The sequence below is a fragment of the Jaculus jaculus genome, chromosome 1, assembly GCF_020740685.1.
Source record: "Jaculus jaculus isolate mJacJac1 chromosome 1, mJacJac1.mat.Y.cur, whole genome shotgun sequence".
NCBI classification, from domain to species: domain Eukaryota; kingdom Metazoa; phylum Chordata; class Mammalia; order Rodentia; family Dipodidae; genus Jaculus; species Jaculus jaculus.
In genome coordinates, this window is record NC_059102.1 from 8,970,429 (window position 1) to 8,985,261 (window position 14,833).

The following is a 14,833-nucleotide window of genomic DNA, read 5'->3' on the forward strand; positions in this document are numbered from 1 at the left end:
TCAAAAGGGAAAGTGTGCGGGGTGGGGAGGGAGGGAATTACCATGGGATTTTTTTTATAATCATGGAAAATGCTAATAAAAATTAAAAAAAAAAACCTCAGATTTCTTGAAACTACCCTTAGGTCTTGCATGTTCATATAGCTATGCTTTCTATATTCATGAGGTTAAATCTAGAGGGATATATGTAAGAACTGAGGAAAAATTGTTATTGTTCCACACAAAGTTTAACCTTACCAACCACTCAAAATTTTCTTTTTTAAAAAGTGTATTAAGGGGCTAGAGAGTGGTTTAGCGGTTAAGCGCTTGCCTGTGAAGCCTAAGGACCCCGGTTCAAGGCTCGATTCCCCAGGACCCACGTTAGCCAGATGCACAAGGGGGCGCACGCATCTGGAGTTCGTTTGCAGTGGCTGGAAGCCCTGGCGCGCCCATTCCCTTTCTATCTGTCTCTTTCTCTCCCTCTCTCTCTGTCACTCTCAAATAAAGAAATAAAAATGACAAAAAAAAAATTAAAAAGTGTATTAGGCTCTGACCATGCAGGTCAAAAAAAAAAAAAAGGGATATTTGGGGGGGATGTGGGCACTGGAATTGTGTGTGTGCTGGTGGTCCACCTTGCTTCAGGGCTTAGACCACTTTAGGGAAGTAATAATCACACAGGTGGTTTGGGCTATTCCAGAAAAGTGAAAATGGGAATGGGTGGACTGGATTATTCCAAGAATATGATACTTGGGATGGGTTGTTGGATCACACTTAGGAAACAATGGGTCACAATGACATGGCAGCCAGACTCCAAAGATGGAGTCATTCTGGTTCTAACAGGTCCTACATTCTGTCTTATCTTTATGTCTGCTTACTCCTTTTTGTTCATTGTTTTATTCTAGATAAACTTTAAATAAAATAAACCATCTTATAAAACAAACAAAAATAGTGTATTAGAAAAAGACAGAGAGAGAGAGAGAGAGAGAAAGAGAAGAGACAGAGAGAGTGAGAGAGAAAATGAATGAATGTGTCAGTGCCTCTAGCCACTGCAAATGAATTCCAAGAGCATGCACCACCCTGTGCATCTGGCTTATGTGGGTACTGGGAAATCAAACTTAGGTCCTAAGGCTTTGCAGGCAAGTACCTTAATCGCTAAGTCATCTCTCTAGACCCCACTCAAAATTTTCTAAACAAAGGTGAATGCTGAAAGTACTTGGTCAGGTCAGACGTGGTGGCGTACGCCTTTAATCCCAGCACTCAAGTGGCAGAGGTAGGAGGATCACCATGAGTTCAAGGCCATCCTGAGACTACATAATGAGTTCCAGGTCAGCCTGGACAAGTGCGAACCCCTACCTCGAAAAACAAAAACAAAAACAAAAAAAAAAGAACTAGGTCAGCCTGGGTTACATCGAAAGCCCTCCTCAAAATAACTTTTAAAAAGGGTTGGAGGAGGGGCTGGAGAGATGGCTTAGCAGTTAAGCACTTGCCTGTGAAGCCTAAGGACCCCGGTTCAAGGTTCAATTCTCCAGGACCCACGTTAGCCAGATGCACAAGGGGGCACACGTATCTGGAATTCATTTGCAGTGGCTGGAGGCCCTTGCATGCCCATATTCATTCCATCCATCCATCCATCCATCCATCCATCCATCCATCCATCCATCCATCTATCTATCTATCTGCCTCTTTCTCTGTCTGTTGCTCTCAAATAAGTAAACAAAAATAAATAAAAATAAACAAAAAAATTTTTTTAAAAAAAGGGTTGGAGGGATGGCTTAGAGGTTAAGGCGCTGGCATGCAAAGCCAGAAGACCCAGGTTCATTCCTCAGGACCCATGTTAGACAGATGCACAAGGGGGCATATGTGTCTGGAGTTTGTTTGCAGTGGCTGGAAGCCCTGGCATACCCATATTCTCTCTTTCTCTCTAACTCTAATAAATAAATAAAAATTGAAAAATGTTTTTTAAAGCCAGGCGTGGTGGTGCACGCCTTTAATCCCAGCACTCGGGAGGCAGAGGTAAGAGGATTGCCATGAATTCAAGGCCAACTTGAGACTACAGAGTGAATTCCAGGTCAGCCTGAACTAGAATGAAACCCTACCTCGGGCAGGGGGTGGGGGGAAGTAAAAAAAAAGCAAGCACCAGGCCCAGAAAGCCAAGTATTGCTGTTCTCTCTCATATGTGGATCCTAGCTACAGATGACTGGACTTCCGTGTTTGTAGAAAGAAAACTTGGTAGCAAAAGCCAGTAAACTAGAAAAGAAAGGAAGGGAGGGGGGTACTTAATTGGATGATATTGTATATATGTAAGCAGAAGAATAGATTAATGGGGGTGAAAAGGCCCAAGTGAGGTTGGGGGAAGAGATTGAGTAATGGAAAGGTGGAGGGAGGGCTAATCAAAATCTAAGAGGCTATAAATAAATCATATGGAATCCTACTTTTTTGGACAATGGAACACTCAGGAGCCATAGATTGTTACTAGAAAATTTTCAGTGCCAGGGATGGGATACCTTCCAGTGAGTTGTTGGCCAGGGAGGCCCCTGATGCCCCCAAAACGTTATAGGCCATTGCCAAGACCCTTCAGTTTTCTACCAGGAATAGTATGGTAAGACCCTACTGCTGAAGACTCCATATACTTGGGCTGCAAGGCCACTGAGAAATCCTGCTGGAACCCAGCTGACAACCTCCTCCATGTCGACCAGCTGACAGAAAGCTGGAAGAAGCCATTCTGCATTCAGTTCAATGGGAGAGGGAGAAATCACCAGTGAAGATACTCAACAATGCGCACTGTAAGCCTTATATTTGACCAGCCAGGCCAAATGAGCCAACTGGTGCAATAGTGGCACGTCTGTCATGGTGGAAACCAACTGCCCTCCAATTGAACTGGAGGCCTGCTCCATGGAAGGGAATACATCCCTGATACGGAAAAGTTAAAACAGGGGTAGTCATGAGCCCTAAGGTGTAACGTCTGCTGCTGTCTGGCTATACGTATATACTATGCTTATCAAACTGCCCAGTAAGCACTTCTCTTAATATCCATACCCTTATATTAATGCTACTCTCACTTTTGGTAGAGAATCTTCTCTTTTCAGATTGCAGTGACCTTGGGATGACTCCAAAGGTATCATGGTGCTGGAAAGAAGTGACCAGAGTGCTCAGTACTATAATATCTCTATCACACCTTCCAAGGCTCAGGGTCTATTGCAGAAGAGGTGGCAGAAAGAATGTAAGAGCCAACAGCAGGATAGGACTCCTTACAACGTGCTCCCTCCAGACACCAAATGGCCTGGATATCCATGACTTCACAGTGCCTGACACTACCTACACAAGACAATCATAAGAGGAGGAAAAGATCATGACATCAAAATAAAAGAGAGACTGATTGAGACGGGGAAGGGACATGATGGAGAATGTAGCTTCAAAGGGGAAAGTAGGGGGAGGGAGGGTATTACCATGGGTTATTTTTTATAATCATGGAAGTTGTTAATAAAAATTTGAAAAAAACAATGTAAGCAATCCATTCTTTTTTGGCTGCCCACTTCTCCTGAACTTCCAGGTCCCTTCTCTGTTAAAGTATTCCTTGTCACAGCCTTACTGGGCTGAAACTGGGGATAGGGAGGTTACTCCCATGTGGACTCCCTACCCACTCCAGTCTTCCACATGGCAGAAGCTCTGTTTTCTTTCTGCTCTTTTCTTCTCTTAATCTGATAAAGTCTCTCTAAGCCTAAAAAAAATAAATAAATAAAAATAAAATAACCAATCTATCAAAATATTTTAATGAAATTCAAATACCAAATCTAATTTTTAAAGAAGGCTCAAGAGGGCTAGAGAGATGGCTTAGCAGTTAAAACACTTGCCTGTGAAGCCTAAGGACCTCCAGCTTGGGGCTCCATTGCCCAGTATCCATGAAAGTCAGATGCACAAGGTGGAGCAAGCCACTGGAGTTCGTTTGCAGTGGCTGGAGGCCCTGATATGCCCATGCTCATTCTCATTCTCTCCCTCTCTCTCTCTGACTCTTTCTCTCTCTGATGCTCTCAAAAAAAAAAAAAAAAAAAGGAAAAACATTTTTTAAAAGGCTCAAGAAATTGCTTTTGTGAATGTATACAAATTATTAATTTATGAGGTCAACAGCTGGAGAAAAGCTCTGAGCTCCTATGTCTCTCTCCTTTAACAGCTCTTAACCCATATCTGGGACCAATATTCTGGATTTCTTTAGGAAAACCCTAAAAGCACAATACACAAATCACAAACTGAACCATAGAATCAGCTGATTATGTGGAATCAGTTCTATCAAGTTTAAAAACACTGTGTGATACTCATGTTGAATTGACATCAGCATTTTCAAGGTCAATATTTTGTTCCTTGAACTTCTTGGAGTAACACATTTTTGTGATATTTTTAACATCTGACTAAAGCCTCTATCATCACAAGATGCTCACACTGTTTACAAACACTCAGAAACAGGAGCTGGTATTCCTCTAGCACATCTTGTTACAGTAAGTAACAGTAGCAATTTTAAGTATATCCTTTCCTAGTGATGTATCAAGTTTGCTTAAGGTAAAGGTATTCTTCCCCATTGATGAAAAAAAAACACAATTAAATGTAGGCAATTTAGTACAAAACTGACGAGATCACAAACAGATTCTTGTGCACGTATGCTCAATGAGCTAAACACTAGATAATACTGACCCTGCTTATATTGTTCGTGTCATTTTTAGTTTCTTTTTCCCATTTCATTAAAAAGAAAAAAAAACAGAAACTTACCCACACAAGCATTGAGGAATAGCCAATCAGTCTTTTTCATCCTATTTTTTATTTGCTTTAATTTTTTAAAGTCCACTTCAAGTTCCTCCTTGGTACCAACAGCACCAGCCAATTCAATCCTCTGAAAATCCATTTTCATTTCAGAGTCTCGTTTTGTAGTAGGAGGTGATCTTCTCTGGCTATTACCACTACTGCTGCTTCCCCTCCATCGACCTCTGTCTTGTTCATTTATTATTGAAGAAGCCTCTTCAGTCTCTGCCAACTCTATTGCTTCAATATTGTTGGGTCTGGGATGATCACAAACAACACATTTTTTAGCCTTGGCCCAGTTTTCATATGTGCAAATAGAACAAGTCCAATGCTGGGTCCTTGTATTCAGTTTATTTCTATCATTGTACTCCTCACAGGGATCAACAGAAAACGCGACTGGTCTTGAGCCAGATCCTGAGGATTGAGGAGATTCTGTGGGACTCCTGGTCCTACGCTGAGATAAGCACTGGGTACATCTGATTGCTCTTGGCCAGTTCAAATATGTGCACATGTGGCATGACCATTTATTTGCATTTTCCATGCTGTATGTAGACTTAACCCTGGGTCTTGCACTGGAGTCTGGGCATATCAAAGGACTACTTCCACCTTCAGTGCTGGAAGGATCCCAATCTCTACCAACATCACTTGAACCACTTTTAAATGGGTCTTCTGTAATAATTGTTCCACTAGGTCTCTGGGCACGACACATAGTACATTTGATTGCAGATGGCCAGTTTTCATAAGTACAATATTCGCAGGCCCACTTAATTCCACGTTCTGACATTGTGTACTTCTTGAGTGAGTTATGTCAAGCAGGAAGCTATAAATAATTAGGATATGATTATTATATTAAAACAATAACTACATACTTCCACTTCTGAAAATATACCCCCAAAATAAACCTACCCTTCAACTTAGATATAATTCTAGGTAAAATTTAATATGGAAGCATTTTCTTTTGCTTTTGAGATTTCCATAGAGATACTGAAGGCAAATTCCCAAATAAAACCCTTAGATTGGTGGCACACACCTTTAATCCCAGCACTCAGGAGGCAGTGATAGGAGCCATGAGTTCAAGGCCACCCTGAGACTACACAGTGAATTCCAGGTTGGCCTAAGCTAAAGTGAATTTTAGTTTGGAAAGCAAAAGTGATAGGCAAAAAATAAAAACAGGTTTGGTTTACAAAAGAATATTAAAATACAGAAGCCATTAATGAATTGTTTAATTTCAGCTCAGCTATCACCATTAATTCAGAAAAGTATCCAACAGTTTAAAAAGACTTGAAGGGAAGCGAAAGAGCACAAAACAAGTAATACTGTAACCACATGACCACTCCCAAATTATGAAAACAAAGTTTATGCTATTTAAAATATATCTGATTCATGACTTCAAATCAGTCATCTCTCTATCATTCTTGCTAAAATCAAGCTTAGTACATGCTCATTTTATTCACTGCTTTTAATTAACACAGGCTGAGAAGGTTTGAAGAGCAATCATCACAATCAACAAAGTACCATTATGAAATAGTTCCCTGATATTCTGTATCTTCCAAATTTAGTTCTTTTCTGAACATAAAAAGAAAAATTCAGCTGGGCATGGTGGCACACGCCTTTAATCCCAGCACTTGGGAGATAGATGTAGGTGGATCACCATGAGTTCGAGGCCACCCTGAGACTACATAGTGAATTCCAGGTCAGCCTGGACTAGAGTGAAACCCTACCTCGAAAAACCAGAAAGAAAAAAGAGAAACTTGGACTGGAGAGATGGCTTAGTGGTTAAGACATTTCCCTGCAAAGCCAAAGGACCCAAGTTAAATTCCCCAGGACCCACATAAGACAGATGCTCAAGGTGGTGCATGCATGTGGAGTTCGTTTGCAGTGGCTGGAAGACCTGGTGCACCCATTCTCTTTCTCTTCCTCTCTCTCAAACAAATAAAAATATTTTTAAAAAGAAAGAAAGAAAATCTCTACATCTCAAGAAAAATCAAACTGAGTGTCTTGAGAAGCTACTAGCATGATCACGCCCATATAATTTTGAATTCTCATATTCAATATATGAAAAACTAAAATATCCTAAAAGTTGGGCTGGAGAGAGAGTTTAGCGGTTAAGTGCTGGCCTGTGAAACCTAATGACCCCGGTTCGAGGCTCTATTCCCCAGGATCCACGTTAGCCAGATGCACAAGGGGCACACATGTATGGAGTTCGTGAGGCCCTGGTGCACCCATTCTCTCTATCTATCTGCCGCTTTCTCTGTCTGTCACTCTCAAATAAATAAATATAAATATCCTAAAACTTATCTTTAAACACACTTGTTTCCTAAATGTTCCTAGAATTCTACAATGGACTTAACTACAAGAAGGCTATGTTACATTTAATGAAAACAAATTCAAAGTGAAGCAACTTACATGGCAGGCAATGACTTTTTTGTTTTTTGAGAAAAGATCTATCTACTCTAGCTCAGGCTGACGAGGAATACACTACATAGTCTCAGGGTGACCTTGAGCTCACAGTGATCCTCTTGCCTCCTACCTGGGATTAAAGGCATGCACCACCACACCCAACCAAATAATGACTTTTTAAAAAATTTGTTTATTTTTATTTATTTATTTGAGAGTGACAGAGTGTGAAAGAGGCAGAGAGAGAGAGAGAAAGAGTGAGTGCGCCAGGGCTTCCAGCCACTGCAAACGAACTCCAGATGCGTGCGCCCCCTTGTGCTAACGTGGGTCCAGGGGAATCAAGCCTCGAACCCGGGTCCTTAGGCTACACAGGCAAGTGCTTAACTGCTAAGCCATCTCTCCAGCCCCAAATAATGACTTTTTAATGATGTAAACTGAGGCACTAAAGCCAACCTCTCCATTTTCCATCCTTTCTTGACTCAGCATTCCCACTACCTACTTTAACCAGAAAAGAGAAATAACTTCAAGGCACAGTGTTAGGTAGTACTGCAGTCAGGATTGCATTGCTGGTAGAAATCACTCGACCAAGAGCAGCTTGTGGGAAAAAAGGTTTATTCTGGTTACTGTCTAGAGGTGAAGCTCCAAGACGGCAGGGGAAACAATGGCATGAGCAGAGGGGTTGCCAATAACAACAGGGGAGTGTGCCAAACACTGGCAAGGGGAAAGTGGCTATAAACACCCATAAGCCCACCTCCAACAATACACTACCTCCAAGAGGCATTAATTCCCAAATCTCCATCAGCTGGGAACCTAGCATTCAGAACACCTAAGTTCATGGGGAACACCTGAATCAAACCACCACAAGTATCCTTCCCTGTTTCTCAGGATTTTTCCCTTTTTTGGGGGGGAGGGGGTTCGAGGTAGGGTCTCAATCTAGCCCAGCCTAACCCAGAATTCACTATGTAGTCTCAGGGTGGCCTCAAACTCACGGCAATCCACCTTCCTCTGCCTCCCAAGTGCTGGGATTAAAAGCCAACATGGTTGGCTTCTTTCTTAAGATTTTTACTAAACCCGGAAACCAAAATCACTTGCAAGTATGTTATGTTCCTGCCTAATAATCCGTCACCCCCTGTACAGAGTGAACTTTGCTGAGGACAACTTTACCATACAAAAAGGCACTATTTAACAGCTAAAATAAAAATCACACTTACTAAGATTTTAGTGTCCATGCTATAACCTCCAACACCTTGCACATGGTTACAATAAAAGTACAGTTAGAAATCAGACCAAAGACAAGATTCAGTCTTCATGCTGGCTCAGACTTTGATTTCCTCAGGAGATAACTGCAAAGCGTGGTATAAGTGGTCTGTCTGACTGAATAGCTATTCCTGTAAAGGGAGACCAAAACTGAATTTTACAGCCTGCTAATTTATCCAAAAGTATTCTTAGAAAGGCTTAATCAATACTATTTTAATTATACTCACATTTTAATAGTGAACTATATTTAAATGTAATATAGAAAGAAAAATAGCTCATTTACAAGCCAATTAAACAAGAAAAAGACATTTTTCTATGAAATGTTAAGTGTGAATGTGTGTGTGTGCATGCATAAATGCATATATGTGCACAAGGTACTAATATCTCTTTTGCTTGATTTTTGAGCCAGAGTCTTAACATGTAGCACAGGCTGGCCTCGAACTTGCAATCCTCCTACTCCAGCACCCCAAATGCTAAGACTGCAAGTGTGTACTACTATACCTAGCAATATTACCATTAGCATGAGCAGTGCTGAATCAATTCCAACCTGTATTACTGAAAGGGGGAAAGGTTGTATAATTCAAATCAGATGGGGGGGAAGCTTATTATGTTAGCCTTTAATATTTTTCTTCTATAATTACATTTGTTTGGGGTTTATTTCCTTCTTTCATAACCAAGTAATTTAAATTTATCATGCTTAGACTTTTAAAACTTAGTTTATTTACACTAATTACACAATCTAATAGCAATCCAAAAGTGTGTGTGATGGTAGGGAACTGTAATCATGCAAGCATACATCAAGTGGACAGAAGAGATTTAATGGCAATTTTCATATTGGTTAGCAGCTTCTTCCTTCAGTTTCTCAGGAGTAAGATACAAATTACTTAACATAATATTGGAAATTATAGTAAGTATGAGTTGGGTGTGTTGGCACTTGCCTTTAATCCTCACACCTGGGAGGCAGAGGTAGGAAGATCACTGTGAGTTGGAGGCCAACCTACATAGTGAATTCCAGGTCAGCCTAGGCTAGAAGGAAACCCTACTTCAAGAAAAAAGAAAAATAAAGAAATTATAGTAAGTACGTAGGAACCACAATGGCTACTATAAATGCTTTTATTATTTCATCTAAAATATTTTCATTTTAAAAATTCTATGCTTATGCCAAGCACTTGGGAGGCTGAGATAGGATTATCATGAGTTTAAGACCAACTTGGAAGTTCAGGTCAGCCTGGACTAAAGTGAGCCCCTACTTTAAAAAGAAAGCGCTCCATGCTTCCTTTGATACATCTTACTCTGAATATACTCCTTCATGGAACTTTACATCATTTTAGTTAATCTTCATGAAACTAATACACTGTATCATATGCTCAAATGCCCAAAGATGACAACAAATAATGAATGGTCATAAAAAAACAATTTTATTAGGGGCTGGAGAGATGGCTTAGCATTTAAGGTACTTTGCCTGCAAAGCCTAAGGACCTAGGTTCGATTCTCTAGTATCCACGTAGGCCAGATGCACAGGGTGGTACACATGTCTGGAGTCATTTGCTATGGATGGAGACCATGGAGCACCCATTCTCTCTCTATCTGCCTCTTTCTCTCTCAGTTAATAAAAAAAAATTTAAATAATAATAATAATATTGGGTCTGGTGGACTTTGGAAGGTGGAGCCAAATGGTAGAACGTTCGTAAGTTTAAATTGTGCAAGACCCTGAGCTCCATGCCAGCACTAAATAATGATCATCATTACCATTATACAGGCCTGTTAAAATAAAGAACAAAGATGCCTAACTAGCCTTCTCATTCTGAAAGTACCGAAAACTGGGCTAGGGAAAAGCCTCACTGGGTAGTAGTCGCTTGCTTGCAAAGTCTGACAGACCAGGTTTGATTTCCCAGTTCTCACATAAAGCCAGATGCACAAAGTGGCACCTCTTTCTCTCTCTCAAGTAAATAAAAGTATTTTTTAAAGAGAAGTGTATTAGATAATGCTATAGTATCCACTCTCTGAGAAATTGAAACTTTACATAAGAATACTGTATTTTAGTAACTGAAACCTAAAATTCATTGAAAAAGATTATCCAAGACAGCCATTTTATCACCAGCAATCAGAATAGAATAGAATGCAAAAATGTTAAAATCAATTCAAATGTATGATTTTCCATTTTTGAGAAGAGATTGTTATTAAGTGTCCTTTTTCTTCCAGATTGTATCTATCAAAAGGTATACAATATTTTCAAGGCACTAGGGAGATGGCTCAGCAGTTAAGAATATTTGTTACTTAAGCATGGGAGAGCACTGAGACCACTGAGTTCAACTTCCCAGAATCCGCACAAAAAGCTAGGCGTAGACACAATACAGATATGTAACCTTATGAGCGTAGTGGTGCACACCTTTAATCCCAGCACTGAGGAGGCAGAGATAGGAGGATCACCATGAGTTCGAGGCCACCCTGAGACTACAAAGTAAATTCCAGGTCAGCCTGGGCTAGAGTGAGACCCTACCTTGAAAAAACAAACAAACAAACAAACAAAAAAAGATATGTAACCCCAAGTTCTAGAGGAGGAGCAGAGACCGGAGAACCACTGGAGCACAGTGACTAAAAACAGCAGCTCCAGGCTAAGGTAAAAACCCCACCTCAAGGAAGTACAAGGACCAGAAATAGACAAGGACACCCAAAGTACTCCTCTGGCCTCCACACACACGTACACCTTGCTTGTACATCTACACACACGTATATATGTGCGCACCACATGTAATATACCACACCACATATACTCTATCTACACAGACATATACAATCATTTTTTTTAATTTTGTTTATTTTTATTTGAGAGCTACAGACAGAGAGAGAAAGGCACAGAGAGAGAGACAGAATGGGTGCGCCAGGGCCTCCAGCCACTGCAAACGAACTCCAGACACATGTGCCCCCTTGTGCATCTGGCTAACGTAGGTCCTGGGGAACGGATCCTCGAACCGGGGTCCTTCGGCTTCACAGGCAAGTGTTTAACCGCTAAGCCATCTCTCCAGCCCATACATACAATCATTTTCAAGGCTGCTAGAGTTAATGCCACAATCTGAAAAAGAACTCTAAGTATCATTTTAAGCTAACACACATTCCTACAAGCATAGGAATTTAATTTGTAAGTCTATTCTGCTTGCAACTTAGATTTTCCCACATTCTATTCAAGAACTCATACCTTGACTAATTAGTACAATAAAATCTGCATAATCAAGACTTCTTATGGACAAATGAGCATGAATGCTGCTCTTAAACATTACTGGACTGGAGGGATAGCTCAATGGTTAAGGCGGTTGCCTGTGAAGCCTAAGGACCCAGGTTCAAATTCCCCAAGACCCACATAAGCCAGATGCACAAGGTGGTGCATGCATATGGAGTTCATTTGCAGTGGCTAGAGGCCCTGGCGCACACATTCTATCTTCCTCTTTCTCTTGCTTTCAAATTAAAGACAACTACTATTTGGTTCAAATACAACAGTCCCTATCCCATTGTCCAAGTTCAGGAATCCATTTGTGCATCTGCTCTACCCAGACAAAGTCTCCAGTATTAACCATTTTCATTTTCCCTATATAGATATTTCCCAAGTGAAATACAAGCAAAAGCATAAGAATTATGTTCTATATTACTAGCAGGTAGGGGAAGCGTTATTAGACTTTGTGTGGGTGTGCACACGTGTGCGTGAGTACAGACGCACAGGCACAAGGACAAGGAAACTACTGTCGGCTGTCCTCTGCACCTACTCATCTGCTTTTTTCCTAACAAAGTCAGAATCACCTTTCATCCTGCCTTCTGCCCACAGAGTCTTTCCAGTGGTTTCTAACCAATCAGTTATTTCCTGCCAGTCCCCACATGCACCAATCCTTTCAGTTCAGGTCAGAGGGACTATAATAGCTTCCTAAGCGTCTTTGCTTTCTAAATCCATCTAGCTGACTGTTACCACAGCAATCCTCTTTCAGAAGCTTTTCGGTAACAATATAAACCCTCAGCTCCCTCCTCACACACAAAAGAACACGTACTCCCAAGTACACCATACACACTCACAACTTGTGCATGTCACCACTCCAAAAGATGCACACGTGAAGGTGCCTGCTTTAGACCCATGAGCACAACAACCATCCTTAAGGACTCTGTTAATGCTCATCACTTTCAGAAGCAGCATTCCAAATCACTCAAAAAATACTTCAAGCCAGCCATGGAGGTGCACACCTTTAATCCCAGCACTCAGGAGGCAGAGGTAGGAGGATCACTGTGAGTTCAAGGCCAGTCTGGGACTACACAGCAAGTTCCAGGTCAGCCTGAGCTAGAGAAAGAACCTACCTCGAGAAAAATAATAAAACACTTCAAACAACACACTTCCACTGATATTCAGACTTCCTGTTTTCCTGAACATTTTCTTATGTCATTTACTTCTATCAATTTTCAAGTGTAGCCAACATCTCAGAAACCTTGTCTTAGGGGTTGTATTGGCAAGGATGTGGACCAATTCACAGTGTTTAGCAAAACACAAGAAGAGAAATCACTGTAAGTGAACCAGACAAAAAGAAAAGAAATGAAAAAAAAACAGCTTCTCCTTTGAGATTGTCTCCCCTCTCCACTTCCTAGGGTCTCTCCTAGCCCCAGTAGTAATGCCCTGTCTGCCACAGAATACAGGATTCTAGTATCACTCCCCTACATTTAAAAAATATAACATGACATATCATAGAAGTATTAACAAACAGCATAGCCACAAAGTGTGCATTATGCTTTTATGCTGGTGTGTAGTAACATTTTGTTTTTTTAATCTCTAGTGGAAATTGTGAAGTACAGTGTTTTGGAACATACAACTTTTTAAAAAATAAAATCACATTCCCCTAAAAACAAAAAAAAGTGAGCTTTTGAGCAATCTAAGAAGAAATTCTAGAGAATAAAATCAACTTCATGGTCACAACTGCAAAAATACCAAGACTTCAGTAAAATGTGTCTGCAAGACACTAATATGTAAAACAAAGCTTTAAAAAAAAGGGCAAGGTAATATATGTCTGTAATTTTAGTATTTGGGAGTAGGAGGCAGGCAGATATCAAGTTCAAGGCCACGCCTGATATAGCAAGACCTGCTCTCAAAAACCAAAGAGCTGGGGAAGTAGCTCAGTGGTTAGGTTTAGAGTTAACTTGCCTGGCATGCTAAAGTACCAGGTTCAATCACCAGCATCATGAAAAAATAATACTCAACAAGGTGCTGCCACAAGTACTGGGAGCACATGGCTGACAGAAGATCCACAAAGCCAGAAGAAACTCTATAAGGGACAATGAAACATATTACTATAACCAGAGCTGGAGAGATGACTAAGTGGCTAAGGCACTTGCCTCCAAAGCCAAAGAACTCAGGTTCAATTCCCCAGTATCCATGTAAAACCAAATACACAAGGTGGCATGTGTGTCGGGAGTTCATTTGCAGTGGTGAGCAGCCCCAGCACACCCATATTCATTCACTCAGTCTCTCTAATAAATAAATAAATAAATAAAATATTTTTAAAACTTTTAAAAAATACTATAACCAGAGGTAAAACATGACATGACACCAATCCTCTAACAACATAAAGCACAGGAGGCCCCAGTGATGACTGAGGTTGAATACTCGAATCAAGTTGATTTAACGAAAGCAACTGTGGGGCTGGAGAGATGGTTTAGCAGCTAAGGCGCTTGCCTGTAAAGCCAAAGGACCCAGGTTCAATTCCCCAGGACCCACGTAAGCCAGATGCACAAGGTGGCACATATGTCTGCAGTTCATTTCCAGCAGCTAGAGGCCCTGGTGCACCGATTCATTCTCATTCTCTCTCTGCCTCTGCTCTCTCTCTTTAAAAAAGGAGGAGGAGGAGGAGGAGGAGGAGGAGGAGGAGGAGGAGGAGGAGGAGGAAGGGGAGGGGAGGGGGAGGGGAGGGGGAGGAGGGGGAAGGAGGGGGGAGGGGGAGGGGGAAGAGGAGGAGGGGGAGGGGGGGAAGAGGAGGAGGGGAACGAGGGGGGAAGAGGAGGAGGAGGAGGAGGAGGGGAACGAGGGGGGAAGAGGAGGAGGAGGAGGAGGAGGGGGGGAGGGGGAGGAGGAGGGGAGGAGGGGGAGGGGGAGGAGGGGGAGGAGGGAGAGGAGGGAGAGGAGGGGGAGGAGGGGGAGGAGGGGGAGGAGGGGGAGGAGGGGGAGGAGGGGGAGGAGGGGGAGGAGGGGGAGGAGGGGGAGGAGGGGGAGGAGGAGGAGAAGAAAGCAAATGTGGCAGCTTCCTGAGTTTCAAGATTGAGATTCATGTTTCATACATTTGAGATGTCTTCCTATGTCTCCAACCAGATTACAAAGCAGTAAAGTCATCACATCTGCTTTTTCCCTTATTTTGTATCATAGCATTAATTATCTTTCAACAAATACCTAAAG

At 41.6% G+C, this 14,833-nt stretch overlaps 1 protein-coding gene across 1 annotated transcript in view; it reads right to left on the reverse strand.

Moving 5' to 3' along the window:
* Zranb1 (zinc finger RANBP2-type containing 1) overlaps nt 1-8,431 on the reverse strand; it is a 60,201-nt gene extending 51,770 nt beyond the window's left edge. The window contains 3 exon segments of the mRNA XM_004659262.3: nt 4,735-5,562; nt 5,565-5,584; nt 8,373-8,431. Of these exon segments, the coding sequence (XP_004659319.2) occupies nt 4,735-5,562; nt 5,565-5,584; nt 8,373-8,416 (892 nt within the window). The 5' untranslated portion in view covers nt 8,417-8,431.
* Between the last annotated feature and the right edge of the window lie 6,402 nt (nt 8,432-14,833).